The sequence below is a fragment of the Platalea leucorodia genome (genome assembly GCF_965183815.1).
Source record: "Platalea leucorodia genome assembly, chromosome: 4".
In the NCBI taxonomy this organism is placed as follows: Eukaryota; Metazoa; Chordata; class Aves; order Pelecaniformes; family Threskiornithidae; genus Platalea; species Platalea leucorodia.
The window spans coordinates 37,241,314-37,268,326 of record NC_138826.1 but is presented as its reverse complement, the minus strand read 5'-3'; the positions used below and the strand labels follow the sequence as shown (position 1 = coordinate 37,268,326).

Below are 27,013 nucleotides of genomic sequence, written 5' to 3'. Positions count from 1 at the left end.
GCAAAGTTTTTATTAATTTGGAGCTGGTTTAAAATCGCTTTGTGGCCATTGCATCCAGTCAGGCACTGGGAAAGGGGTACAGGAGGCGAGGGAGGCCGTCGCCATCACGAGGAGGCCGACGTCTTCAGCCCTACAGGAGCAAATCCTCCTCCGTTAGCTTTTGCTTCAGCTCGCTGCCTCGCGGGCCCGCTAGGAAGACGGGCAGCTTCACCTCAGAGAAGCCATCACTGTCGCCGAGCCCCGACCCAGAGGCTGGCTCCGCTTCCGCTGCAACATCAGACCCGGAGCCAGACTCCTCATCCGAGAGCGGAAATATGTCGCCCAGCTCCTGGTATCTCTTCATCCTGAAACACAGAGTGGCAGCTAGTTTATTCCAAATTTATTATTTTGTTTATTATCTCTTAAGTGAACACACCGAAGCCTCACGTTCCCATGGGTGAGCCACACTGTGTGACAGGACTGTCGAGGCCAGGACAGGACTGTGATGGGAATACCAGACATTTTTGGGTGCTAGCATTAGTGACAAATGTGCGGCAAATGAACTTACAGGGACGGGTCTGCCATGGGAGGAAGGATCCTGTTGGCTCCGCCGGTGGGCATGTAAAACCAGGGCCCCTTCTCTTCGATGCAGTTAGTGGACCAGGAGTCAGGTCGGCATCTCACTCTCTTGTACCTTGCCTTCTGCATCGGAGCACCTGATCGAATCAGCCATGTGTTATTCACGGGGACCGGGACGTTATTCACCAGGACCTATTAACTTTATGAGCACCTAGTAAAGCTTAAAGGAGCGGAAGAAAGTAATTTGTGTGGCCGTGATTGCTCAACTGCTGAAAACTAAATTAACCCTGAAGACTTTTTTTAAATGGGTACTGATATCCTAAGTGACATCCTTGCTATCAGAGACATCGGATGCATCTTGCACACGGCACCGGGAAGTCCATGGGAATTAGAAATGGAAACCCCGTGGGAAACCACTGCCTTGCGCCAACGTCACAGCAGGGCTCATCCCCGGCTCGGGGCATGGCATGTCCACGGGCGACCTGCAGGCTTGGCCACCTGCAGGTCTCCCCAAAGCTGGTGGAGGTATCTCAAAATATCCTGGGGACAAGCCACCCCAGCAGAGAGCTGGCTCCTGCGCCCTCCCTTTCTCTGTTGGCTCCAGCGAGGGTCAGAGCTGACTCCCCTGTGGCTTTGCGTGCCTCAGCTCAGCCCCTTCAGGTTCAATGGGATGACTTTTGGTGGGGACGTTGGAAACTCAAGGCGTGCCAAGAGCCACCTGCCGCAGGAGCAGATTTGGGGATTATGTAGGCTCTCGGAGCACCTCACCAGCAGAGAGGTGGTTCAGGCATCTCCTAGACATGGCCCGGCATTATGTAAACCCATGGTTTTGGTTCTGGTGCCCCCCAGGTGCCCCATCGGGGCTGTCGTTAAAAAGCGGTCTTCAAAAAATACCAAAAGGAGAAAATAACAATCGCATAGTAAAGATAAAAACAGCAGAATTTCATCCTTCCTCTTGGTCTCATGTAATTAATTCGTTCTGAAGCTTCCTGGCGCATTCTCCCTCTGTTGGCACTTCATCTAGTTTTTTTCTCGGTTTCTTGGGAATATCTTTCTGTAATTACACTTCTCTATTGCCCTATATATTTCCATAATGTACTAGATGACTTTCAGCTACCTCCTACACTCTCCTGTAAGAGAAAAAAGATCTCATGGGTATCGTTTCCTGCTCCTTTTAAAGTGTATTCCTTTTTCATACCTATTTTCTTCTCAGAGTATTATTAAGAAGGTTTTTATTAATAACAGTGTCAACAAAATAAACAACTGAAGCTGAATAATTTGCAAATAAACAACAGACAAAAAGCAGTCCATAATCTCTCAAAGATCAACCTCCGAGTGGTAGGTACATAATGAAAGCCTATCACTATCACAGCCTTGGTCTGGGGACAAATTATACTGTACATGCTTGAAAAGCACTTCTCTCTCACAAGAAACAAATCCACAGGGTACATGTCATCATGAATCAACATTTCCTTTTAGTTGTTTTAGTGCTGCGTGTTGCAATTTCTCCGTACTGAATAAGCCGTTTAATTTCCTCATACTTACAACTAGTTTCCTTTCCTGCCCCCCCAAGAAAGGAGACCGTAGTAGTTATGACATGGGAACTGTTACATACTTTGTCTGTAACTACATAACTGAATAACAGTGAGTAACTGGACCACTATGAAAGGGCCAGTTAAGAAAAAATATATTGAAATATATGGATTGAAAATATACACCCATACAGCAACTTATTTTATGAAGACTTTTTCTCACAGGGGCTGGGAAAAGGACACAGAAATGCTCCACTAGCAAAAAGCCCCTTTTCTTACCATTCCCCCTCCAGAAAACGATATATTAGCAAAACAGGTTTTCTGAGTAGATCTCAGTACCCCTAGAAGAAGGTCAGTTTGAAAAATTCAGAGGCTGCCTACTTGGCCTACACTGCATAGCCCAGAAAGAGGATTACCGAGAGAACAACCGCCCCGTTTTACCTTGCGCTGTGTATCCCACAAAGAGGATTAAACAAATAGCCAGGAAAATCCTCCTGTTACATCTGATAAGGAGCTGCATTTTGGCCGGCACTCCCCTGCTCGCCACCAGCCTTCACACGGCTTCAAACTTCAGAAATACGACGGGGCGAGGAGATCGACTCTTAGAAAAGGTTTCCAAAACCTCAAACCCAACCCATAACCTGCGTCACCGCTTCCTGATTGACGGGAGTGAGACATGTACAGAAAAGTCCGGCGCTCTGGCCTCCCGGCCTTCTTCACTCCAAAAAAAAAAAAGTCACCACTGCCTCTGTCTCCAGTTTTGCCCGAGGAGAAAAGCAAACCCGGGACCAACCAACCCGACTGAAGGCGCGTGCTGCTGGCAGCTTGTGGTCCAGGCATGCATCCCGTCCAGCCTCCCCCTGGTGCTCAGCAGGCTCTGGGGCATTTGCTCTTTCATCTAGAGAGAAAAAGCCACACTTTGTGTCCCCTGATTTTCAGCCAACTGCGTTTTGACATTGACACCGCCAGCGATTTTCCCTGCCTCAAGCCCATGTCAGTCCATCGCAAGGGTTAGGAGCTGCCTGTTGGTGGTCAGCGCAAGTTTCACTAACTGGGAAATAATCTTTTTCCACAAAAGTAAATAATCTCAAGAATCTCATGCCTTTCTTTTATGGAAAGCGGGATCTTAGACATTCACAGTGTAAGTGAAAACAATTATTAATTTAGAGAGTAGGTCCTGGTAGAAACGCGTCAGCTCCTTTCTGAAAGGGCACAGCGGATTTCCTCGGCCCCGATGGCTGATCCGGGGCAGCCGGGTCAGCGCTGTGCAGTGTGAGCATCCCAGGGAGCGCGGTAAAGGCTTTGGACAGCATGTGGCTCTGTGAGGAGCCCGGCTGGGAAAGCCATGAAAGCCCTTATACACATACATGGAAGCTGTCTTTCAGCTATCTCATACCATTTGCTTGCCTTTTACTGGGGATTAAACCAGGCTTGAGTTCACTTAAGAATAAATTACATACAACAAGGTTATCTAAGCGGTGGGAGTTTTTCTTAGTCCTACCATTAGCTGCTGGATTAACTGGGGCACTGACATGTGGGCCTAACATGCTGCCAGCACCTTCAACAATGTTGTGGCTGATCGTGTAAGCTGTCTGTGGTAAACCTATTTTTACGTACTGGAAAGTCCACAGAGGCACCCAGTGGGGATCTGGGCTGAGCGGTGACTTTCCCCGGGGCACGGTGCTCCACCAAAACCCCATGAGTGGCAGAGGAGACCCCTCCAGCAGCTCCCCTCTCCGGGCTGGGATTTACCACTGGACCGAGAGGTTGAGCTGCGCATTCGGCATCGATGCGTTTTATTATGAACCATCGCCCGTGGCGTTTTTTTCCCAGCACGGGAAAAATAGAAGACTCAAACCAAGCAGGTGCGGAAGCACTCGTGTGCCGCGGTTATTCCTGCCAGCCTCTGTTCTACTTTATATTTTTAGCATCAACTCTTTTTTCTTTTTTAAGGTGGTGCTCAGCATCAGTATGAAGCTGGGCGGATGCACGTGGGGAGGTGATCAGCCTCCGCCCACTGAAGGCTGCAGAAGCTGTTCTTGCAATAACACCTCTCGTTTTCCGTTGGTCGCGGGCACGCGCCAACCCCTTCCACACTTATCCAGCGTGAGCAAACAACTCCCCACACGGGGGAAAGCACCCTCCGATGGCTATTTCTGCCCTTCCCACCAGCCCGGGGCTTTTTCCACCCTGGTACTGGAAGCCCCATGGGATGCAGCCGGAGCAGTGCCCACAAGCGAGCATGGTCATGGGGGGCCAGGGATCCTGCGGGAGCAGGAGGAGCTACGGGGGATAGGTGGGAGCTGCTGGGGGTATGTGGGAGCTGCAAAACGCCCGTATCTGGAGGGGGATCTCGCAGAGCCGAGTTATCTGTCTTGTACCATCAGCCGATGGGGGAACTTGTAGCGCTGGCAGTTTTGCCACACAGTTTTGTTATTTTCTTGTGTGTCAGCGGTGCGCCTCAGGAAATGAGATTGCTTTACAATTGGTAACCATGGGAAGACCAAAGCAAATTTTCCACTCTCCCGTCTCACGTATGCTTGTGTAATGGGGGCCAGAAACTCACGGGGAGTGTCAGCCTGTGCCCACCTCCTCCCGCCCCGCTGCACTCTGCCAGTGCCCACACCCCACCGCGCTTTGCAAGCAAAAAGCTTTCCAGCTCCCTATGAATGTGGAAGTGATACTGGAGACCTGGATCTGAAGAAATCTGGGATGTGCAAGTCTTAAGAGTAAAGCATGCCCTTTTGTGGAGTGTCATGGGATGCCCATGGAGTGCTGTGCAATTATTCACCTCTCTGTAAGCCATTCAGTGCATAAAATGCAAACAATCAGCACACATAAAAAAAATGTCATCTTGAGCTAGAGGCCACAAGTTGCAGAAAGTTAATATGCTTTTTCTTTTTTTAAACAGAAAACAGCATACAAGCTATACTATATTGGAATGCTAATGTTGAAACGTGCCATTGCATGACTATCAGAGGTTAAGAGAAAGAAGATTTTTTAAGTAAAATATTTTAAATCACAGAGGAGAGGGCAGTCACCATACCTAGGTCAGCTACCTCAAAATTTACCTCCCGTAAACTGCAAGGAGGGTTCATAGGATAATATTGCTCTTGCATGGATCCTGTGTGTATAGACTGGAAGATTAAATGCCCCAACAGAATAAGCCTATAAAAAGAAAAAAATAAATGAGGAGCAGGTATTTGAGAACGCAGCTTGCTTCTGGAGCATTTCTTACAACTACTACACTGAAGCGCTACCATTATTTTCAAATCACATGCGACGTAGATTAAGAGCTCTACATTTTTCTAAGGCATTAATTTGGGGAGCGAGGGCTGGCAGAGGGAGGGGGCTGCCTCAGCACTGTGCACCCAGCCCCTCGACCAGACACCCGGGACTCTTCATTCCGTGCCTGAAAAATCTAGGAGTAGCCCCTAAGCTGTAATAAACACTTCAAAATCTAAAGTGATGAACTGCTCCTCAGTCATAACTCTTGGGGCTGTTTTATTTCCCGATCAGCTTCAGGAGTAATTTAGTAACATCATTAAATGGGGACCACACCGCAGGAGTGCTCGGTATGAGGACATTCATCCTGCTGTTGAGGGCAGGGGATGTAGGGCAAAAAAATTTCCCAGCTGTCCCATTTCAGTAACCCGGAGGGGCATCATGGGGGTGTTTCGGTGAATTCATTGCTGGACACCAACCCCTGCCCTGCTCTAGCCCAGATAAACGCTGCCGGAGCAGCTTGGTCCAGAGGAACAGTCCGACGTAGCCGCATCGGGCTGCTCTCTCTGCTGCTTTTCCTCGCCAGGAAAAGCAGGTTTGCTTTGCAGCCTGTATTCCTGACAAGCAGCCAGCTGGGTGGATGGGCTCCCGTGGGTACGCAGGCACCCATGGTCCTGGCGTTTATCAGCGAGGCGATATCCGTCCAGACGGGGGGTCCCGATAAGGAAGTTTCTCATTCATAACTGCTCAGAAATCAGATAAACCCTAACTGCTGTGGGGTCACTCTGCTCTCAGGGGTCAGGTTTTCCCCTGTCCTGGCCAGCAGGAGCTCGATCCTGGCTTCGAGGGGGGATCCAGGCTGTCCCCTGCACCCCTCAAATGCTCCTCCCCAGTGGAGCAGTGAAGCCAGAAGCCAGCTGGAGCAGCCGGGGGTCCTAAACAACTGGGCCCTGCCTGCGATGCTCAGAGCTTTATTTGCTCCACTGGGAAAGTCGAAATATGTATTTTGTACAGGTCACTGCTCTGGGGAGCAGCCAGTACAGAAAAGGCTACATCTGTTACGAGCAGAGCTGGAAAAGGGCGTAAAGAGAGAATGACGTTAACAGAAAAAAAATAGAGGTCAGACTGAGCAAAGGGGAGAGTGTCTGAATGGCAGCTGGGTTGAACACAAGGAGCGTTTTTTTTGCCCAGCTCGTCTTTTGGGAAGGCAGAACAGGTTTCTTCCCTAACACTTGCTGCTAAGGTGGGACAAGATCTGTCAGAACTAGACATCCAACGGGCCCTGGGCACATTGATCCATCTCAGAGAGTACCCACGAACTGCCCTGTTAAATGCCCCAAAATCACCCTGAGCCCTCTCAAAGCAGCGAGCTCCCCTCCAGGCAGGCAGCCCAGCTAGGTTTAAGGATGCTTTTTGCCACCAGCTCACGTTCAACCAACCAGCCTTTGGGGACTGACAGTAAAAATATATCCTGCCTCAAAATAGCAAAGAGCTGGCAACCCAGGGAGGGAGGTTTGTGTTGACCTGGGGGGATTTCTAAATGCAGCCCTGGGCAAAGATGAATTCTTAACCTGGGTCGCATCTGGGCTCAGTGCCTGGCCCCCATGCTCGCCCGTGTACCCAGAGCATCACGGCGCACACAGCAGGGCAGTACGCGGCATCCCTCTGCCTCTCATGCCGCCGCCTCTTGCCTCTGAGGGCAGTATCAGGACCTGGCCCGTGAAGATAAGATTCAGATCTTGCAAGAAATCATTAACGCTCACATACATCGCGTAGAAATCGGACATTCGCTGCCATCTAGATCACACAAAAGAGCAACTCCTCGTTTTTTCCCATGATGAAGGTCAACAAGCTCACAGGGAGAGATCTTTGCTGGAAAGCCACAGCTGCGTCAAGATCGAACGCAGCTGCCGACTGACGGGAAGCTGCCAACGGCCTTTCCCCATCAGTGATCTCCCCCCTGCCAAAACCGTTAACTGAGCAACGGGCCTGTCCTTCAGGAGGAAAAAAGCAGCTTTCCCTCATGCTGGGAAGTGCGATGCTTTCTGCTTCCACACGCTTGAAGCCTGGCACAGCAGGAGGTTTTGGCTAGCAAATTCAGGACTATAGTTTAAAAGCAACAACTTGTTAAGTCACAACACAGCAGACAAGCTCCAGTGTCTGATTAGGGAGGCCATTTCAGTAGCTGTCCTTTCTTCTCTAAAACCTCATCCTAGAGCAGCACCAGCCCCATGGTGGAAGCGCCCAGCCCTTGCTGGGAGCCGGACCTGCACAGTGGAGTGAGGGGAAGGGGAGTCCCCTTCATGCAGCTGCTAGTTGGGAAAACACCCCTAAAACCACAAAGAATCAACTAGGGAGAGAAGGACCGTGGGACAAAGACGTTTTAAAAGCAAAGCCTGGCGCCCTGTTCCTCCGCTGCTTCTCCGGGAGCGTCTTTCCATTGCAAACCAGTTGGCATTGCTGCATACGTAGCTGGATTGAGCTCGGTAACCTGGGTATTAGACACAGCTATTTTTCTGTAAGATGGTTTCTGCAGCTCAGGACAACCTCACACAAGTGAGCTGCTCAGCAGCTTTTTAGATGCTTTTTATTAACCCTGGGCTCTTCCCTCATGGATCCACCCTGTGCAGCTCACCTTACCTCCACTCCCTGAGTGAGTGCGAACCTATTTCTAAGCACAAGCACCGCCAGCACCACATAAAAACTTCATACTGTGTGCGGGGAGAAAGAGCATCAGTAAAGTTGGGAAGATGAAAAGGAATGGAAAGCACGGACACTCCTGTGGAGACCTTGCCATGAACCAGATCCACCGCTCCCATCCCATGTGTAAACCAGATCTTCAGGCCACAATGAGCCAACTGTTTACCTACGGTTGTAGTTTTGTGACCTTCACTGAATCGCTGGGGAAAGAGGTGAAATTACATTTAGAGAAGAAGAAAGCAGGGTTTTTTTATTTCCTATTGACCAAAGGAGCTAGTTTTAAGTGTGTTTGCTTTAGTAGAAATATCCTTTTGTTTTGAAATGTGACACACAGAAGAGAAAAAACGAGGGAAGGCGTGAGAAGCAGGCCTGCCACGGGAGCCTGTCCCCGGCGGGACTGGCACACCGCAGCCCACCGATCTGCTCCGTGCTCTCAGGGCAGATACTGCTGCTGCACAAAGCAGCACGCTCCAAATGGCCCTCCCTCGCATTCGGAAATGGCCCACAGTGCCAGCGAAGCTGCTCTGCCCTTGGTAGCACAGAGGATTTCAAGACGAGCATGTCCCTTTAGAAAACACAATTTGCATTAATTAGGGAAAAAAAGCACTTTTTGCCTTTTCCTACTTCAAAGAGACAGGCTGTATAATAGTTCTCGTTTTTCATCTCTTCTAGCGCAGAAGACGACTCAGACAGGGGTCAGCCAGCAGGGAAAGCCGAAGCCTGGGGCAGAATTCGTCTCACCTAATGTTTCCAGCGAAGAGCGCAGTGGCCAGGAAGGGCTGACCAGGGAGATGAGACTCACAAGACCCTTGCGCTTGCGATACCTTGGGCCTTCATGGTGTTGAGAGCGGAAGTGTGTCTTTCCACGAGCCCTATGTAACACCAGCAGCTCAGTGCCATAAGGAAACACTAAGGCAAAGCACATGGACAAGTTAAAAGAAAAAGGAATTGAGAGTTAATTTGCCAAAAGTTCCAGATGTCGACAGGCAAGATGGATAGCAGTGTGTGACATTCATCAGGGCCAGGTGTCCGCCCAAAAAACATCGGCAAATACTTGGTGTTCAAAGTAAACTTTGCTGGCAGGAGGTTATGTTGTTCTTTATTGCCCCCTCCTCTCTCTCCTGCAGCCTGCAGCCCACGTGCTGGCAATCAGATCCAGCATCACCATTTTCGTCTCCTTGTCTGTACTTCTAGGGTGTCACTACCTCTGTTATTTAAGAATTCCTGGCTTCCTGGCAGAAGGAGGCTCTGGGCCCACCTGATTGCATCCTCTCGTGGGCTGCTGTGAAACTTCTCTGGTGTTTGCTGAACCCGCTGGCTACCCAGAGATGGGCTCCAGGAGAGCAGGAGGAATTTCATGGCCAACACTCTGAGCAGTTTGAGACCCCGCCTGGGAACCGCTTGCTCTTGCTCTCCTCCAAGGCAGTTAGCGTACAGGAAATCATCTTGTTAATTCCTTTTTTTTCTGCCCCACGCATTTCACCCATGGATGTCAGAGTAGCTGACGCAAGTGCTTGTACTCCTCTTATGGCGTTCAGTGACTAACACCAGCTCACTCCATCACACGCCCATTGCCATCTTTCACTCAATCACTCACCCAATTCCTCATAATTCAGCAGAAAATTGCGTTAAAAACCTCCAACAGTGAAATCCTTGCATCCTTGTCTGATGCCAACTTGTAAGTCTCTTTCACAGCGACAATCAGCGTGTAAAAAGACTAAGTATTTTTTGCGTACCAAATGCCAAAACCTCAAGCACTAAACATTTAAAACATTGCCAAAAACACCTGAATTAAGGTCCTTGGCATTAAGGGACCACATTATCAGTCACTTCTCTCTAAACAAATGCTCGATACAACAGACATTTTCCGTTGTGAAGGCAAGTAACAGGTTTGCAAAACGCGCTGTGTTTAGTATCCTCTCTGTCCAGCAGTCTCTGGCACATCGTCCAGATCTTCAGCTGCAAAGACACAATCGTACAATGATTTTGGAAAAAAGGCAGCCAGGCAACCCTTGTCAGGAAACCGCTGACTGTTTGTATGCCTACCCATGACAAGGAAGAGCTAGAAACCACCAGCCAAACTGCAAAATTAAAAAGTACTAGCAGACACTTTGTACAGAGTTCCTGGGACGTACATAAAAGCAGTTTTCAAACCAAATTTAAAATCTGCATTAGTCATTTGTGGTGAGCTCTAAAGTGGCCAAAGATGTTGCAAGTGAAGAGGAAAGTTAGTTGACAAATACTTCTCACCACAAATTTACGCGCTTGATTTTAACATAACAGTCTTTAGTTCTGTAACTTTGAGGCTATAGAAGGGTTGGCCTTGTAAGCTGCCAGTCTAAGTCTTCCTTTGCAGGACTATTTCTGGGCATTTTATAATGAAAAGTTCCACAGAAGACACCTAGGAAACACTGACTAGCTCAGTCTTTTAAAAGAAACACACAAGTAAAGCTCATCTTCACTCTCGGTGCTGAGTGAAAGGAAAACACCAAACAAAACTGAAATGCATAAAGCCCCGCGTTAACAAGATCAGCATTGTTTCTCATTGCCTGATGTCGGGCTTAATCAGGCTCCTGCAATATTTCCGGGTGTGGAAGCGCAGCAGCAATCACACCCAGGGCGAGCGCCGCACTGATACATCGAGGCATCTCCATTTTGCAGATAGAGAAAGAAACCATCTGCCTCGCCAGGACCACGCCAGCCTGCGCCGGGGCAGGACCAAAACTCCCAACAGCGGAGCTTTCGGGCGGGCGAACAGAGCGAACCCAGCCCGGGGACCTTTTGCTTTTGCCACACCGAGGCAGCAACCACCGCTGGCTGCTCCCCTTGCAACACGGGGGACCTGCTTTCCTGCTGCGAAGGGGAAGTGAGGGCTCGCTTCTGCCCACTTCCCCTGGTATTTCGGCTGGCTTCAGAGGGGAGAACGGCAAAGGACACAGCTGTGACCTCCTTCACTCTCCTCTGGTCCGGTCCCCTCAAGGGAAAAAAAGAAAGAGCCTCCTTTGATGGGCTTGTAGGGAGAGACAGAGAACAAGGCACTGGTTTCTTTCTCTCCTGAAATATTTAAGCACAGCCCAGCCTTCCCGATCGACCTATTTTATAGCACATACCTTGTCTCTAGTCGGCATGAGAATTAAAAGCATTTCAATTAAAACAAAACTGTGGTTTTAATCAAACCAAATTACTTCTCGTGAGTACTGTGCACTATTTGAAGAAGTACGCTGAGGTTATAGTCTCCGAGTTCAGGAGATCTCGCACTCGATACGAATTCTGCACAAATACGGCCTTCTTGTAAATCTCACTACTTTATGCTGGCTAAGGAGAAAAAAATAGTAGAGCAACAGAAAGGAGGTTTCAGTTTTAAGATTCTTTTGCCGCACAAAAAGGAATAGAAATGCAGGTTAAATGGAGTTCACAGGAACCTAATCTTTAATTAATCTTTGAAATAAATGCCTGACCTCACACATACTTTACAGTTAAAACTCAACATTCCTGAAGGGAGCTTTGCTGCCTAATCCAACAAGCTCCCCTGCCTCCTTTTTTTTTTTTTTAACTAAATACACTATCTTACTTAAGTTCATTCTCTCAAGTCATTGAACAAACAGGAATTATTCAAAACGTTTCCTTAAAAAGACATGCCTTAAAAGAACCACAACACAGTGTGTTGTGCTGAGCACCTGGCTCTATATAGTCTCCAGTAATAACATATACTTAGCTGATGGCAGTCTTGAACGTTTACTATAGGAGATGCAGACTTGGCATCATTGGTTTCCCTAACTCTGTATGCATTTATATGAAATGTATTTACATTGTACTGCACAGTTTTTAAGACCTGCAAAGCCAAAGCGTTCTGGGATATCTTCGGAGGAGAGAGGTCTCCAAACCCCAGCACCAACCAGACAGCTGCGTTGAAAAAGCTCCGACCCCTCTTATTTCTGGGACTTCTTAATACGGACCTGCTCCTACCTGTCTGCTGAGCTCTCACTAGGATTTTGGTGAATTCAGGGTGTTCCTGTGCACGCAACTGCTGGTCAAAAGGGACACATCACCCCACACTTCACTTGGCTTTGCCTACCCTGCAGGCAACTTTTAACACTCTCTTCAGACCAGTATTTGAAGGATGTAACAGGAAAAGGAAAAAAAAAAAAATTATTTTGTATGCTGGGATAGCCCACAATCTGTCCTTCCCCAAATTACAAGTAAACTAAGTTTGATGAGCCAATCCTTGCTCCAAAAAAATTTGCTGAAAGGCCCTCAAGGGTGGAACACTGAAGTATAGAAGAAAAAAACCCAAACAACCCCAAACATATATCGCCTTCTTCTACTTAAATATGAAGCTGAAAGTTAGTAGAAAAAAAATGTTAACTTTCAAACTATGAGTTTGTGGTGAAGGCTATGAGAAAAACTGAATTAAAGATCTGACAGCAGAAAAGAAACTCCTAAAGGCTGACTAGACAATTATTTAGTAAAACAGAAACAACACACACATGCACACGCACGCTCTCTCCCTTATTTTATAGGCACGCAGGTAGCTGGTCTAGTTTTGAGTTTTGCTGCCTCTCGTTTCCAGGACCCATTTGTTGGCCTATTTGTTTGCGGTTAGAAGTCTTCTGCAGAGAATTCTGCAAGCTAGAGATTTTTACCACACGTTTAAGACATACACGCTTTCTTGCTTGCACATTCTTCCCCCTCACACCCTCCAGGCTAACGTCATATTTTCCCCCTCGCATTCTTGCATTTTCCGGAATAATCCAGTTGTTTTGACTATTCTCCTTCAATGCCCTCTATAGGTGTAAACACCTTCCCACGAACTTGACAGCGATAAGACCGCTGGTGCAGACTGGTGCGCTACTGCGCACCCCATCACCTTCTCACTTCACTTTCCCCGTATCCCCTGGCGTCTCTGACTGTAATCTCTTAATATATGGTTGAACAATGTGCTCAGCCTACATTTTATTTAAACCGGGTCCTGGTTCATAATCCTTCTGTGGACACCAGAAATACAAAGACAACCTCTGTGTACGTTTTGGGTCAGAAATGCAACCTGGTCTTCCATAAAGAGTAAATAGGTGGCTAAATTAGAACAAGGCAAAGGTAACAGGTTGTGTAAGAACAGGAACGTTGCCAGAGGAGCAGGTCCTTAATGACAATCAGGACAGCTTTAATAGAGAAGTCAGCAATCGACGGCACACAGACAGCTTTTGAATAGCACCTTGGCGGCGCTGGGATCCGCAGCAACTTCAGAGAAGTCCCTGCTTGCAGCTCCTGCTAAGACAGCACCTGGGCTCCCTGACCAGCACCAGGTAAGAGGCCTTCCATGGCATTCCAGGCCTTTAAGCTGTGTTCAGCAACAGTCTGGAGCACGAGAGCAGAGCACCTCTACCCTGTGAATTCTCCGCACCGTGTTTAAGAGCAGGGTATCTCCTCCTGCCACAAGCAAGAAAGCAGCAAACTTTCTTGCTCATGATTCTAGCACTTCAATTGCTCACGTTTTTACTACAGACGCTCATGTGGAAACACTTTCACAACTATTTATTTTGGCCAAAGTTGTAACATATACCATATCTTGGCAAGACATAAGGAAACAGAATTCTAAGGACCCTGAAAAAATATTTAGCCAAGCTAGTCCATTTATTGAGCTTCTATCAACTAGGTTTTTATTAACAGGGGAAAAAAAGAAAACACTGAGCAACATACAAAATAAATATTGAAAATAACATAAAGTTCCCTTTATACGGATAAAGTTTTCTGGGGACAAAGGTTAGAAGAGGTAAAATATATTCTAGTTGGAAGAACGTGCCTCAGGTTTCTTAGAAAAATTTTCCCAGAGAAACAGATTCTCTTAAAAGAAACAATTTTCATACAGCACTACATTTAGAAACTGAACCATATGCTGAAGGAGAAAACCATAAGGGAGAAAAGGTTTATATTTATATACAGGACAAACAATACAAAGCATTAGCTGGACATTCACTTTACATTTAAAGTTTATACCATTAGTGTGGGTGAGCTACTGAACTGGAGAGCTCCGAGTTTCTCACAAAGTTACACTACTGCAGGCTCTAGGTGGACTGCCGAACTGTAGACACCTTAGTTCTATCCATCAGTACGGAAGCTGTCTGACAGCACTGGTTTTGACAGGTATCATTTTAATAGTGCACGTTTCCTTCAAGGCAAGTATTTATATGAACGGACACAGTTTTGCTCTTAGCCTCTCCATTCTTGTTGGAAGAAGACCCACCATCTCCTTACTGAGTTCTAGTTCAGTTTCAACAGCACGGACAGCATTTGGGTACTTCTCACAATAGTCTACCAGAAATGTGTAATATTCCAATGATGTCTGCATATTTTCCAGCTGCTTTTTGCTATCCGAAGTAATAAGCTTACCATATAGTCGTGCAATATGAAATTTAGCCACCATTGCAGGGCGAAGAACATCTTCCTCGAGCTCTTCAGGAAACACCTTATCTGGGTTCCTCAGAGAATCTAAGAAGAGTTCATAATATTTGATCGCTAACTGAGCCAGAGAATTAATTTTCTTAATTGTGTGGGAGTCTAGCTCCTCTAACCTGTTACCAATAGCTACCTTTAAATCCATCATCTCATAATAGGTGTCGGCTAGTTCAAACTGAAGCTGCCTACTAATCAACAGATAGTACTGTGGATTCAAGTCTGCATATATAGGCTCCAGCATGTCTATTCTACGTTTGTGCATTTTGCAACGTCTCTCATAGTCTTCTTCAAAGAAAGCGAGTACCTTAAACAAAGCACTGTGATCCTGAACAATTTCAATATGATCAGTAACATAACCATCAACCTGAAAGAACTCTTTTGCTTCCCGAACATAGTTCTGACCAACTAGGAAGATTTCTCTGGCTTCTTGAAAATCTAAAGGATATACGCTGCTCACTTTCTCTTCCATGGCTAAAACAGAGTCACATATATCACTCGTCCCAAAAAGGACAGCTTTTTTCCTGCCCTTCTCTTTTTCATCCTCCTCTTTTTTCCTTTGGGCTTTAAGTTCCAATTGCCTGTCTGGATCCAGTTCTCCTATGTTATCCTGAAATGACAAAGCATACTAATTAAAAATGCATGTGGCTTATGAAGAGTGACTTACACTGAATCCTTTTATTTATGAGTTACCTTTGAAATACCAACTAGTTAGCAATAAGACAGAAGAGAAGACACGTTGGCATATTAGACCTTATATTCACAAAATATCACGTAAATTACAGTCTCGGTTCTGTAAAAACATAGGACTAAGGCAATTTAGCCTCCCTACCCTGTGTGACAATATAGCCAAAACAATAAATGTAAAGCCCAAAGGCCCCGCTTCTGCAAAGCATTTCAGCGAATGCTGAGTTTCGAACATTCAAATGAATGATTAAATTAACGAAATGAGCACTTGAATGAGTCAAAGGCTTGAATGAATGAGAACACCAGCACACAAAACTGTTGCATATTAATATGCTCTCACTAGCAATTTAATAAGAGGTGATCTGCCAAATCAAGCCGCAAGAAAATGCAGCAGGGGAGAGAAATTTGTGAAGCTGCTGTACAAGCAGTGCACTGATCACACTACAGAGCTGATCTCCTATCTGTGCTGCATTAAAGTCAGAGCATACTATGCAACACCTGCTACATCACAAGCATCTATTGTATTAGGCAATTGTTTATCATTTGCTACCAACTATGAATTGGTTTGTGTTACAAGCATCAAAACAGACCTTGTTTTTAAACAATGACAGCTATAGAACAGATTTTTGGTTACCTCAAGTAATTTCCGAGCACTTTGCAGGAGATTCAGGCAATACTTAATCCAGCATCTTGCAATTTCAGCTTTTCTCTGTCGAAGGTCCTGTTGGTCTTGCTCCGTTTCATCTATTGAATGGACAGAAACACATAAAAACCTTAAGAGAAGTCAAGCACTCCAGCAAGAATCTCAAATGTTACATGCAAAGAATACGTTACTTGTATTTAATTAATTTTTCCTCATTTTTAGACAGAAACATGTTCTCCATGTTAGTTTACATAACAATTCTGCAAACTGTCATTCTGGTAGAAAACCATATAGATGAACATGGATTTGTCATGCATGAATTCTTCCAAGAAAACCGATCATAACGTATGTTTAAAAAGACCTTTGAGCTTGGAGGTGTTTCACTGGAAAAGATTTTCATGTCTCTTTGTTACAAAAGAAAGAAATCGGGACAATTTGTTTTCTGAGATTCAGCTGCCTGCCCAGTAATTGTTTCGGAAGATGATGAGGGCATTTATATTGCAATGGGCCCCAGGCTTGCTACCAAAAAAGGGAAGAAAAGTAGGGGAAACTGCCTTTGCTTAATCTACCTGGTACCAACATAAGATTTATTAGCTCTACAACTTCTCTATTTTTGTCCCCACAGTCTCCCCACTGTTACAAGTAGCAGCACTGCTGATGTCTCAAGATAACGTTTTCAGAAACTGAATGGATTTCAAAGAGAACTCATTGCCCAGTCCCTAGGCAGAAGGCAGCGAGCTAGCGGAACAATGAGGGGACAGTGGCATTCCTGTTCACCAAATAAAAAGCCAACTTCAGCCTCAGACCCACTGTGTTCATTATCTTTCATTAGAGCCAATCAAGTTGTTCTTATTAAGGAAATAAGAACTGTTGTTGATCTAAGAAAAGGCACCTTTACTAAATATCTCTGTGTTTGTTTATATTCTGATTAGCATCATAAAATGAACATGCTTGAGAGCAGCCAATGCTGACTGTGTATTAGTCTTCCTGTAAGCTAGAACTTTCTGCATAATGATCTTCAAGTCTACAGCCCAGCTCTCTGTACAGTGAAAAGGAAGGGAAAATAGGATAAATGTTTACTCCACTGAAACAAAACACAAGTATCACTACTCCCGTTTGGTGTAGGAGGAAGTCAAGATAGAAGTTAGTTTACTTGACTAAAAATCACACAAGAAAACTATAAAGTACAATTAAAAATAGGACTCTTATCTACCATTTCCAGTCTTGCACCTGAATTTGAAACCATAAGTGACTGCATGCTTCTACACACCTACCAAAAACATAACTTCTTTTTTTGGCTTAACTATCATATTAACAACCTCTGACAACTGTGCAGTCAGGTGGCTACGGGAGCCCACGAACACTGATTCAGGCCTACTGAATATTGCATAATACACTGTTTTCAAGCAGCCTAACAGATTAGCATAACCTGACTCATGACAGCCCTGTTTCCCTGAAACTAAAAAGCTTTTGGACATCATCCTCAAAGTACTTAAATAGTAAGAAAGGCAACTGCATAGAGGTCTATTTTTTGAGCTAAGAGAAATACTAAAAGCAATTAAATTAATGTACTGTCACTGAACTTCAATTAAATAAAGCTCAGTTGTGTCTATTCAGGTTATATTTTAACCTGAAATAACAACATCAAGTGGATTAAATAACTTGTATTCTAAACAGCTCAAACCATTAAAAGTTAACCAATATATTCACTGTTCAAAGTCAGAGTTATGAACTCACACAGGGGCTACCCCGAGTACTTGCTCACTCTCTACGAGTTAAAGCTCTATTGATTTGAAGCTTTCAGTTGCTCAAGACAGAATGTTAAAGGCTGTGCTGTAGATAAGCAAAGACTAAACCTAAAACAGAGGATTTATGTTGAGTACTGACACTATCGTGTAACCACACGTCCTTAAAATTGTGGTCAGTTCTCTAAAAGTTTCTTTTACTGATCTTCCGTGCTGAACCACAAAGTTTGTCCTTTGCATCAATACCCAAAACAACAAAGGGAGCTACAACTCCAAAAACAGCCGTTAACGAGGCTGCAGCATCCAGCAACAAAAGACAATACAAGTAACTCCCGGATATGGGGTTTTTAAGAGCTGTAGTTTCCCTCCCTCTTTTAAAACTATTCCCAGGAAGTATCTGGTTTGGTTCATTGAATCACTGCCCTCTGATCACAGAGAAGCAAAGGTAAGCTGCATTTTAAGCACATGTGCAAGGACAAATGGGTGAACAGAGACATTGCCACTACTGAAATGGATATTGGTTTAAATTTCACTTTTATTCTGGTATGCTTTCTGAAACACCAGCAAGAAGCACTTGAGTTTCTCCTCACAGGGTTTACTCATAGCCAGTCTTAAGCTGTAGAAGCAGCTCTTCCAAAATATTCTACTTTATTGTTAACTAAAGAGATTTTAGAAAATTAATACTGGGATAAGTCTTGTACATACTGCTAGACTTCACTTCTAACATTATGTATCAATGATGCTTAATTCACAGTATTTTACTTTTATATATATTTATTCAAAACTTTTAAATGAACTTACTGTCTTCAGCAGATGGCACCTGTCCAGCTTGGCTGAAGATGACACTGGCTGCTGCTAAACAGTGTCGGGACTCCATAAAGCATTGCTGAGAGAAACAGAAACGGCAGCATTTATCACTGGTATAAGCGGCCCAAGCACTGCTCTCAGCTTGGCTAAAGCTCTCGCCTCAAACAGTAAAGATATAGGAGCACAAGGGAAATGGTAGAACTGAGAGGCTCTGGAGCACATTCCCCTGGACACTGGAAGAAAAGACACAATTTTTCCACGTCTACTGCTGAATACAGTATTTTCCAACCAGCCGTTTTCTCTCTACCACAGCCACAATAGCAAGCCTTGCTTTTAATATCAGATACATACATTGTGAACATTTTCACTGTTCTGATCTATGCTATTATCACTTCCTTGCGGTAAAGGAAGTGATGTCTTGTGGTAAAGACTGTATCACGGGGTGTTAGTCGGAATAAGCTGGACGTACAAGTCAACATTGTGAGTCAGATTCCTTTACTCATATTTGGCAATGCATTGCTTAATGATTAGTGCTACCAATGCATCAAAAAGACATGGAAATTACAAGTTACTATTGAAATTAGCATTAGCTGTCTTAGGTATGGCAGAAGTTTTTGAGCATCAGAAAAGAGCACCTAAACAGTCTGGAATATAGAAATTCCTAAATAAAACCAAAGCATTTCCTAACATAGTGGATTATTCAGAGTCAACACAGATGTGTGGAAGCCAACAGCTACCATCTTACACGTTTGCTTTAATGTTCATATAGGCTCACACAAGTCTTAAGCACATGCTAAAGTACAAAGGACAAGAATTTACAGGAGACATACAACATGCAGTACCTCGGTCCTAAGAGGTTTTTGTTTTTAAACTCTGGATTGTAAGAGAACAATACGATTATAAGAAACAATTTAAAATTAAGTGATTACTTAAGTTTTCCTTACAAGCATCATGTCACATCACTGCTAAGACTTCATAAACTATAGAGCTTTTCTGATGTCTACACCCCTGCTCGTTCTTCCCACTGACATCACAATGCCACAGGAAAGCAAAGCCACTATATCCTCTTCAGAAAAAACTAACAGATGTTTCATGTCAGATGACAACTTGTGCTTTTACAGGAGGACATTTTTAATTCAACACGGTATCCTTTCCCAAACAGCTGTTTAAAGAATTGCCTTACTTGATAGTTACATTTACGATATAATTACAGCAGAAAAGCATTTGGTATGTTACCTTAGAGAGATAGTACTGTGACAAAGTAGCAGCATTGAGTGCCCACTCTACCGGGTAGTAGCCACAATACTCAAGCTGTCGTTTAAGAGTAGTATGGCAATACTGAGCAGCCTTCTCAATCATCTCCAGGTGTTGGTACACTTGTGCCAGATAATACAGAGTATGTGTATAGGCTTTTTCAAATCTGGAAAAAACAACAGTCTCTTTAGATTTCTTCTTCTTTTTTTTTCCTCCCTCAATACACCTTCATAAACGAAAAAAGTAATAATAATCTAGGTATGCTGTTATGCACCCACCTTTTCGATCTTTCTTGGTCTGTGAGTTTTTCTTCTTCTGACATGAAATGTTCACTGGGATCCAGGGGAGGATTTCCATCCTGCAAGAGTACATGATATAGTCAGTAAACTACATTTCTCTTGCTTTGTAACATAGCGCTCCCTCTTCTGGCTGCAGACGATTTACCATTTTTTCAATTCCAAATCCAACAAAACTTCACGTAATGCATCTATGCCTATCTGAATGTCACATCTCTGGAGCAATTCCACAAAACTTAGGAGATTTAGAGGAAGAAAGCCACAATTCCACATGGAATTACAAGGTTTTCAGCTTGTAGAAGACTTCTGCTTACATAGTTTAAAGTAATGCATGCTGTCTGAACCAGAAATACTCAACCTGGATTCTAGAGAACTATAATTGGGTGTCTTTAGCTTGTACAATAACATAATGGTTTTTAAAGCATCAATTTAATACTAAGCACGCCTTCAAGTGTCAAATATTAGTTTGCCCAGCTACATTAATCAGTAGCAAGAAAACATCCTGCAGGAAGTACTGCAAAGAACATTATGTGCTGCTCTTGCCACTGTGAAATGACTCCCTTTATTCACAAGCTGGTAAGACTATTTACTCAAATATATGAATAAGGCAACAGGCAACATCTTTGGAGGATGAAGCTGCTAAACCTTGATATAAGGCATGATGTACATTGAAGTTATTAAGGATGTGAACTGCTTCATTTAGAAGTGCTTTTTTGTTTTTTAAACCATGAGTTCTGTCAGAATCCTTATACAGAGCTACATCTCGTGACACGTACAAAATAGTTTATTTTCCTTGATCAAGAACAGAAAGTAAGATATTGCTGTGCATATAGAAGTAACTCTCATTTTAAACTCATTTTTGTGCATTCTTTGACATTAGTTTCAGAGATTAATGGCAGAACGGTGGTAACTATACATCTTTCAGCAGTGCTCTGTTCAACCTTTCCTTAAAATGACCGTCGATAAAGTTACAGTCAGCATAACTGGCAAAACCAACAGAACAACATCGCTTATGGCTAAGTTTTATTAGTCTGTGCTTATCTAATTTCCTTTGTAATTGTAAGTTCACATGCCAATTCTAACACACTTCAAATGAAGATGCCTTTCTTAATGTTGGCTTTTTACCATTACACAGTGCATCCTGGAGGACGTTCAACATGTCTGCTAGGAACAGAGCCCAGTTTAGTATGCAATTTTCCTAGCCCTTTCCTAAACCCATTAATATCTTAGTCCAAGAGAAAGTAAGGCAATAAATAAGCAGCAGTCCAGAGAAATACTTTTCATAAGATAATAGGGACTCAAGCAGGGACAGGAGCAACAGTAGAGAATGCATTAACTTTAAAGGGAAGAAAAAATACTCTCATTTTCATATTTCTTCTCATTAAAAAATCCAGGAAGGATTTGTCTGTTTGCTTTTAATGGAATTTTTTAATTCATTTTCAAAGATGAGAAAATGGGTTGGAAACAGATACTGACAAATAAAAGTGTGGTTAACCTACCAGGGAGGTATAAATTTTTATATGACCTTTTAATCTTTAGGGTTTTCTGTTTATACCTCATTAGTTTTTAAGTTGTGAATTTATAACCCTCCATCTTGTTTTCTTTAGAGATACAAAGGCTTACAACCTTACAAAGGCTCCCAAACCTTCCAACAAGATTTGCAGTATATTCTGGCAAGACTAGAGCTGATATTCCTGCAAAGAAAGCAACTGAAATGACACGGTAAGCTAGATCCTTGTCTCCTTCCTGTATCTACAGATTTATCACCTGATGTCAAGCCTTATGCCTTTAATCATCCTGAGGAAGAGCTCTGCAACTCTCCTCTTCCAGGTGGACTTCATTAGCCCAAGCTCCTGCCCATAAAGTTTAGCACCCTCAGATTTTCACTGTACTGCGTTAAACAACCAAACAGCTTTCCTCATAACAAATGTTGTTACAAAAACTAATTATGTTTTGAAAATAATTTAAAAATAGATGTGAACTCAAAGCATTCAGGAGAAGAAAGTAAAAGAATCTTTTAACTCTACCAAAATAATTTTTTTCTTGCAATTGCCTTGGTTGTGCTCTAGTTGCTTTAGGGGAGGAAGAAAACCAACCCCACCCACAATCTGTAAGTTAACAAGACCCGCTTAGTACAGAACTAAATCCGCCAGTTCAGGAAAATGCCTCAATCACCAACAGTTTACCAAAGATTCCCAGACAGGAAGGCTTCCTGATAGCCCAAGAATTGGGAATGTTAAGAAAAGTATATTCATATTTTTATAATTTCTGAATGATGACTGTTGACACGGTTGTACAAATCCTAAAGATCAAACACCACTGCAAGGAACTCAGGTCCTCTTTATAAACCATAAAGCAGCTAGACAAGCTCCCTCATCCCCTGCTTTTCTTTTTTTTTTTTTTTTTTTTTTTTTTTTTAATTCTTTGCAGATTATGTCAAATGCAGTTCAGTCTGTTCAGAGAAACATGCCAGAAGCCCAATAAAGTTACCACAGAAACACTCTTTTGGTGTAGTTGCTTTTAAAAAAAAAAAAAAAAAGTCTTTAGACATAGATACATTTGACCTTATATAATGCCCTGAAATATAAGAAGCAAATCAAAAAATGTTGGGGAAAAAAAATGTGACAAGTGATCTGATGTGGGCCTATTGACAGTCACGTATATATAACCTCGCCAGGCAGCAAAGCCCCAGGAGGAATATTCACTAGCCATTACCCAACAACAAACGCAGATAACTAACAAAAACTAACCCTTTCAGAAAAGCCCACAGTAAAAACATGAAGCATTTGGCAGTATTGTTTCATCCACTGAAATATATGGTAGTACTAGTACAATTCCGTAATCACTGGAGCAAGTGCCAGAATCTTTTAGAGGCAATGCGGAAGCCAACAATATCATGCTTGGCTGGGTATAAATATCTAAGTTGAACATCAGGAATTAATTAGAGAGAGGGTCTGTAGAGAGATGTACTATCTCTAGTTAGACCAACCGATCCAGAGGGCGGAAAATAAACAGACAAGCTTTTCAGCACAAGTGGGGCTTTTTTTTTCCCCCAGATCCACTACCTCTCCTATCACTGTAGACCAGCATGGCTAGAAAGCTGGTAATACAGCAGGAAGGAACTGATAAAAACTAACCCACTCTAAAATTTCCACAAGAATAATCTGTGCTATACACCAAGTTAATCTAAAACCTGAACTGCAATTTCATTAAACTAAGTTCTGTCCAACCTTTATAGCTGTCCTGAGACACAGATGCTGCTCCTTTAAGGCCACAAATGTTTTTAGCTCACTCACGAACCATCCCTGATGCAAGTCAGTGTAGGAAGAGCTTTGCAAAGAGCTCAAAAATAGCACAAGGGAGTCTTTGTTGATACACAGCAGAATCCACAACTCAAAAGGTTGTTTAATATGCATGAGAGGTTTAGCTGTTTGTGAGATTGTCCTCTTGGATGTGGAACTAAACTACTTGCCTCTCCGCAATATTGTGCGGTCAAACCATGCAAATATTACAGTTTTGTTTCCTTTTCCCACTGAAAGCACTGGATTGACATTTCACAGCATTTCCAAGATAAGATTAAGAACAGTCTTAATTAAAAGCCAAATTCTACCGGCTTCAACTTTGGATTATAAATTCAAAGAGCTTTCAAAAAGGACCATTATTTTTGAGTAAAATTATTTTCCTGAATTAGTCCATTTTGAAATTAGCAAGTGATCCTCTAGTTTGCCTCTTCCTATGCTAGCAGTACAAATCATATCACTTTTCAGAAGTATCACAGCAGCCAGCATAAAGCCCAGAAACTCAAATTCCACCGTATGTTACCAAAAATATAGGTGGCACGTCAAAGTAAGATCTGCCACAATATTAATAAACACAGTACCTCTTTCATGTATTGATTATACAAGGCTTCTGCAGATTCCAAGTAAGTTTGCGCAGTTTTAATTTCATCCCTTTCAGACCACAGGATACCTAGATTGTTCTAGAAGTAAAAGGAAAAACAAAATAGTTATTTTCCCATTATGCTCCATTTGCTCCATTTACATTGCATGTTTTCTCAAAACAGTTTATCAGTCTTCATCCTTACATATATGTTCTAATACAATGGATTTCAAAAAGCAAAAATTGTGCCCACCCGTTTTTTTTGCGAGTTGCTCAAAAAGGAAGGTTCTCACACAGCGGCAAATATATACAAAAGTCACCTAACAGACTGCAGTTTTTTGTGTTTACTCTGCTAAATTAGGACTGGTGTGTTCAAATAACAAGCTGTTTCCACACAGTATGTTCTGCATCTGATTCATGCAGCTTTTATATCATATACAAACAGCATAAAAAGAACCAAGGAATTATAAATTTGTCATCATAACTCTGTAGAAAAATTTAACAGGAAAAAGATATGCTAGGAATGAATACCTGTATATTTTCAACAATGAAAAGAAATGAAAAGAACTGTTAAGATACAGAAGCTATGGATTACCACCTTCAAATTTAAATTACATCAGTGTACATAGTAACTTGTTACTGCATCTGCGAACCCATCTTTTACAAAAAAGTACCTCTAATTTTATTCATAAAGATGAAGGCATTAATAACAATCCATGTCTGATGTGCTAATTTAATTTCTAGGCAGCGTTCTTACAAAATCCAACAGGGCTAAAAAAAAAAACCAACAACAACAAAAAAAAAACAACAAAAAAAACCCAAACAACTTAAAAGGAGTTAGCATGTGTAGTTCTGTGCCAGCCCTGTGTCCTTTTCAATTCCATTTATTTTACTATTTTTAAAAGAAAGGACCACATAGCATGATGTTTATGAACAGAAATACTTTGCCCATGGCCATGCAGTGGAACAGACCAAATTTAATTAGACAGAAACTATCATACACATCCTTATGCAAAAGCTCAGAAATTAGAAGTAGGGCTACAGAAACAGGCCTAGCAAGAAAACAGAATGCTCCTTCTTTCAAAATAGAAGCCAGTGCCATGACAACTTACTCTATACAACCTAGAACGTGACCGATGGAGAAGTACAGCCACTGTTGACGATCACTGGTTTTATATGAGAATTTTTTTTATTAAATACTGAAGTCTTACAGCCCTGAGGACACAAAGCTGAGGGTATGCTCACTTATCGTCATTGCTCTCAGCTGCATGCCTGATGGTAGTAGACTTGTCTTGTGTTGGATCACAGCACTTCACATGCGTAACACGGAAACTTCATCCTGCCCTTTCCTAAAGGCCCCAAAAAAGGAAAAGCCATGCCAAGGACAGCATTTGTCCCATAGAGAAAAGTACTGCTTTCCAACACACCAGTTCAAAAGCGCAGTGGAATCCCTGGCCCTCAGCCACAAAAGCAACAGCTCCCCAGCAACACACATTGGGAAGACGTTATCTTATTTTGACTGGCTTCTCAAGCAATCTCCAATCTTATAATGGGTAACGGATTTGTAGCGATGCACCCAAACCGTCACACTGAAGGACAATGAGCAGATGTAACCTCATGAATTCCAGACAACTCAGTTAATTTAACCATTGTAAGACAAGTCATTGTTTAACTAGCGCCTTTCCACATGAACACACAATTCCTTGACACTTCTGCAATGTTTGACAAGGAAGTACTACCGAGCCTTTTCTAATTGGAGCAGCCACTTTTGACAGAGACATCTAAATAACTGCTCTATTTAATTTAAAGTCTAGAGATAGATATATAACCATCCATCAGCTACCATGATGGAGAGGCTGAGCAAAGACCCAGCCCTTTTGTGAATCTTCATATGACAAGTACTAACTTTGTTAACAATATTACTTTCTTCAGTATAAGGAGGTGGACATTATTACTTCTAGCCCTACAAAACCATACCTACTCATCTGGAATAAAATAGAATAGATTGAGAGATAACAAGCAAGGCTGAAAAGCAAACAAGTGACAACTTTTGAGAACAATTTACCTTTTCAGGATAATGCATAAATAAAAGCACCCCCCAACTTTACTTTGACAACAGATAACAGTTAAGGAATCGTAAGTTCTGGACATACTGAGGTCTAATTTATTTATTCTTTTTATTTATTCTTATTTATTCTAAATGGGCTAATTTATTCTTGCTCAGTTCTTACAAGTTCTGTCTCAGTCTATCCTGAAGAGTACGCTGCTTTGTCAACATCCAGTTTCTATTACGAGAACACAGTTAGATGCTCTGCGTGCCTAAAGGCATCAGCAGCAAGCTTAAAAGAGGAGAGCATCCCTCCACAGCCCTCACCTGTGAATTATTTCTTCGAGCATGAAATAAACGCCAGCAGCCCTTACGTTTATTACTATTAAACAAGCTGTAGCAATGAGGGGATCGAAGTGCCATCGAAGTCATCCCTTACGCCCTTTCCGGCCCACCGCAGAGCCCAGGCAGCACGGCCCACAGGCACAGCACCCCCGCCTCGGCCTGACCGCGGCCAGACGCACCGCTGCCCCCCAGAACCCCTCAGAGCCGCCGGCCGCAGGCTGCGGGGGCAGCGCGCACCTCGCGGCCCCGCACCGCAGACACCCCCTTCGGCCCGCACAGCCCCGGCCCACCTGGGCCTGTATGTAGAGGGAGACGCAGTCCGGGGAGAGGCGGTGGGGCTCCAGGAGCTGCGTGCAGCGCTGCAGGTGCTCCTCGCCGGCCGACAGCTCCTCGGTGTCGGTGTGGTTGACGCCCAGCTCGTACTCCAGCACGGCCCGCCGCACGGCCACCAGCCGCGCCTCGCCGCCCTCCTCGGCGGCGCTCAGCAGCTGCTTCACCTCCTGGAGCAGCGCCCGGGCGCTGTACTTGGAGCGGTAGGGCTCGGTCTCCGGGTCCTTGCGCGACTCCACGGCCGAGAGCGTCCGGGCGGTGCGGAACTTCTCGCACACCGCGGCCCACCCGCTGCCCGCCGCCGCCGCCATCTTCCCTCCGCCGGCCGCCCAGCCTCACGCGCGCCGCCGCCTGACGCGCCGCCGGCGGCCCCGCCCCCTCCTCCCGCCCCGCCGCCATGGCGACCGCGGCGGCGCCCCCGCCCCGCCGCCCCCCCCCCCCGCCCCGCCCCGCTCCGCTCTCCCGCCGCTTCACGTGCTGAGCGTTTTCCCCCACAGCCTCCGGGACGGGGCTGA

The 27,013-nt window shown here is 44.1% G+C and overlaps 2 protein-coding genes across 3 annotated transcripts; both read right to left on the bottom strand.

Moving 5' to 3' along the window:
* Positions 1 to 4: 4 nt before the first annotated feature.
* SRGN (serglycin) lies at positions 5 to 2,744 on the bottom strand. Its single transcript, XM_082308496.1, has 3 exons — positions 2,532 to 2,744; positions 548 to 695; positions 5 to 344 (listed from the first exon to the last, which is right to left on the bottom strand). The coding sequence occupies exons 1-3, from the start codon at positions 2,608 to 2,610 to the stop codon at positions 131 to 133; spliced, it is 441 nt and encodes a 146-aa protein (XP_082164622.1). The 5' UTR covers positions 2,611 to 2,744; the 3' UTR covers positions 5 to 130.
* Positions 2,745 to 13,564: 10,820 nt separating this feature from the next.
* KIFBP (kinesin family binding protein) lies at positions 13,565 to 26,827 on the bottom strand. Of its 2 annotated transcripts, none has more exons than XM_082310160.1 (7): positions 26,151 to 26,449; positions 23,778 to 23,876; positions 19,880 to 19,959; positions 19,584 to 19,767; positions 18,342 to 18,426; positions 15,787 to 15,896; positions 13,565 to 15,075 (listed from the first exon to the last, which is right to left on the bottom strand). In XM_082310160.1, the coding sequence occupies exons 1-7, from the start codon at positions 26,253 to 26,255 to the stop codon at positions 14,197 to 14,199; spliced, it is 1,542 nt and encodes a 513-aa protein (XP_082166286.1). In that variant the 5' UTR covers positions 26,256 to 26,449; the 3' UTR covers positions 13,565 to 14,196. The 2 variants fall into 2 exon arrangements, with proteins under 2 accessions (XP_082166286.1, XP_082166285.1); XM_082310159.1 differs by lacking the exon at positions 26,151 to 26,449 and adding an exon at positions 26,459 to 26,827 and having other exon boundaries at positions 13,573 to 15,075.
* Between the last annotated feature and the right edge of the window lie 186 nt (positions 26,828 to 27,013).

Coding starts and splice junctions, on each gene's coding strand:
- SRGN (XM_082308496.1), bottom strand. CDS start 2,610: ATGCAGCTCCTTATCAGATGTAACAGGAGGATTTTCCTGGCTATTTGT. Junction 696..2,531: donor TGTGGGATACACAGCGCAAG/GTAAAACGGGGC, acceptor TGATTCGATCAG/GTGCTCCGATGCAGAAGGCA. Junction 345..547: donor CCCATGGCAGACCCGTCCCT/GTAAGTTCATTT, acceptor TCTGTGTTTCAG/GATGAAGAGATACCAGGAGC.
- KIFBP (XM_082310159.1), bottom strand. CDS start 26,809: ATGGCGGCGGCGGCGGGCAGCGGGTGGGCCGCGGTGTGCGAGAAGTTC. Junction 23,877..26,458: donor CCCTCTACATACAGGCCCAG/GTGGGCCGGGGC, acceptor TTTTACTTCTAG/AACAATCTAGGTATCCTGTG. Junction 18,427..19,583: donor CACAGTACTATCTCTCTAAG/GTAACATACCAA, acceptor TGTTTCTCTCAG/CAATGCTTTATGGAGTCCCG.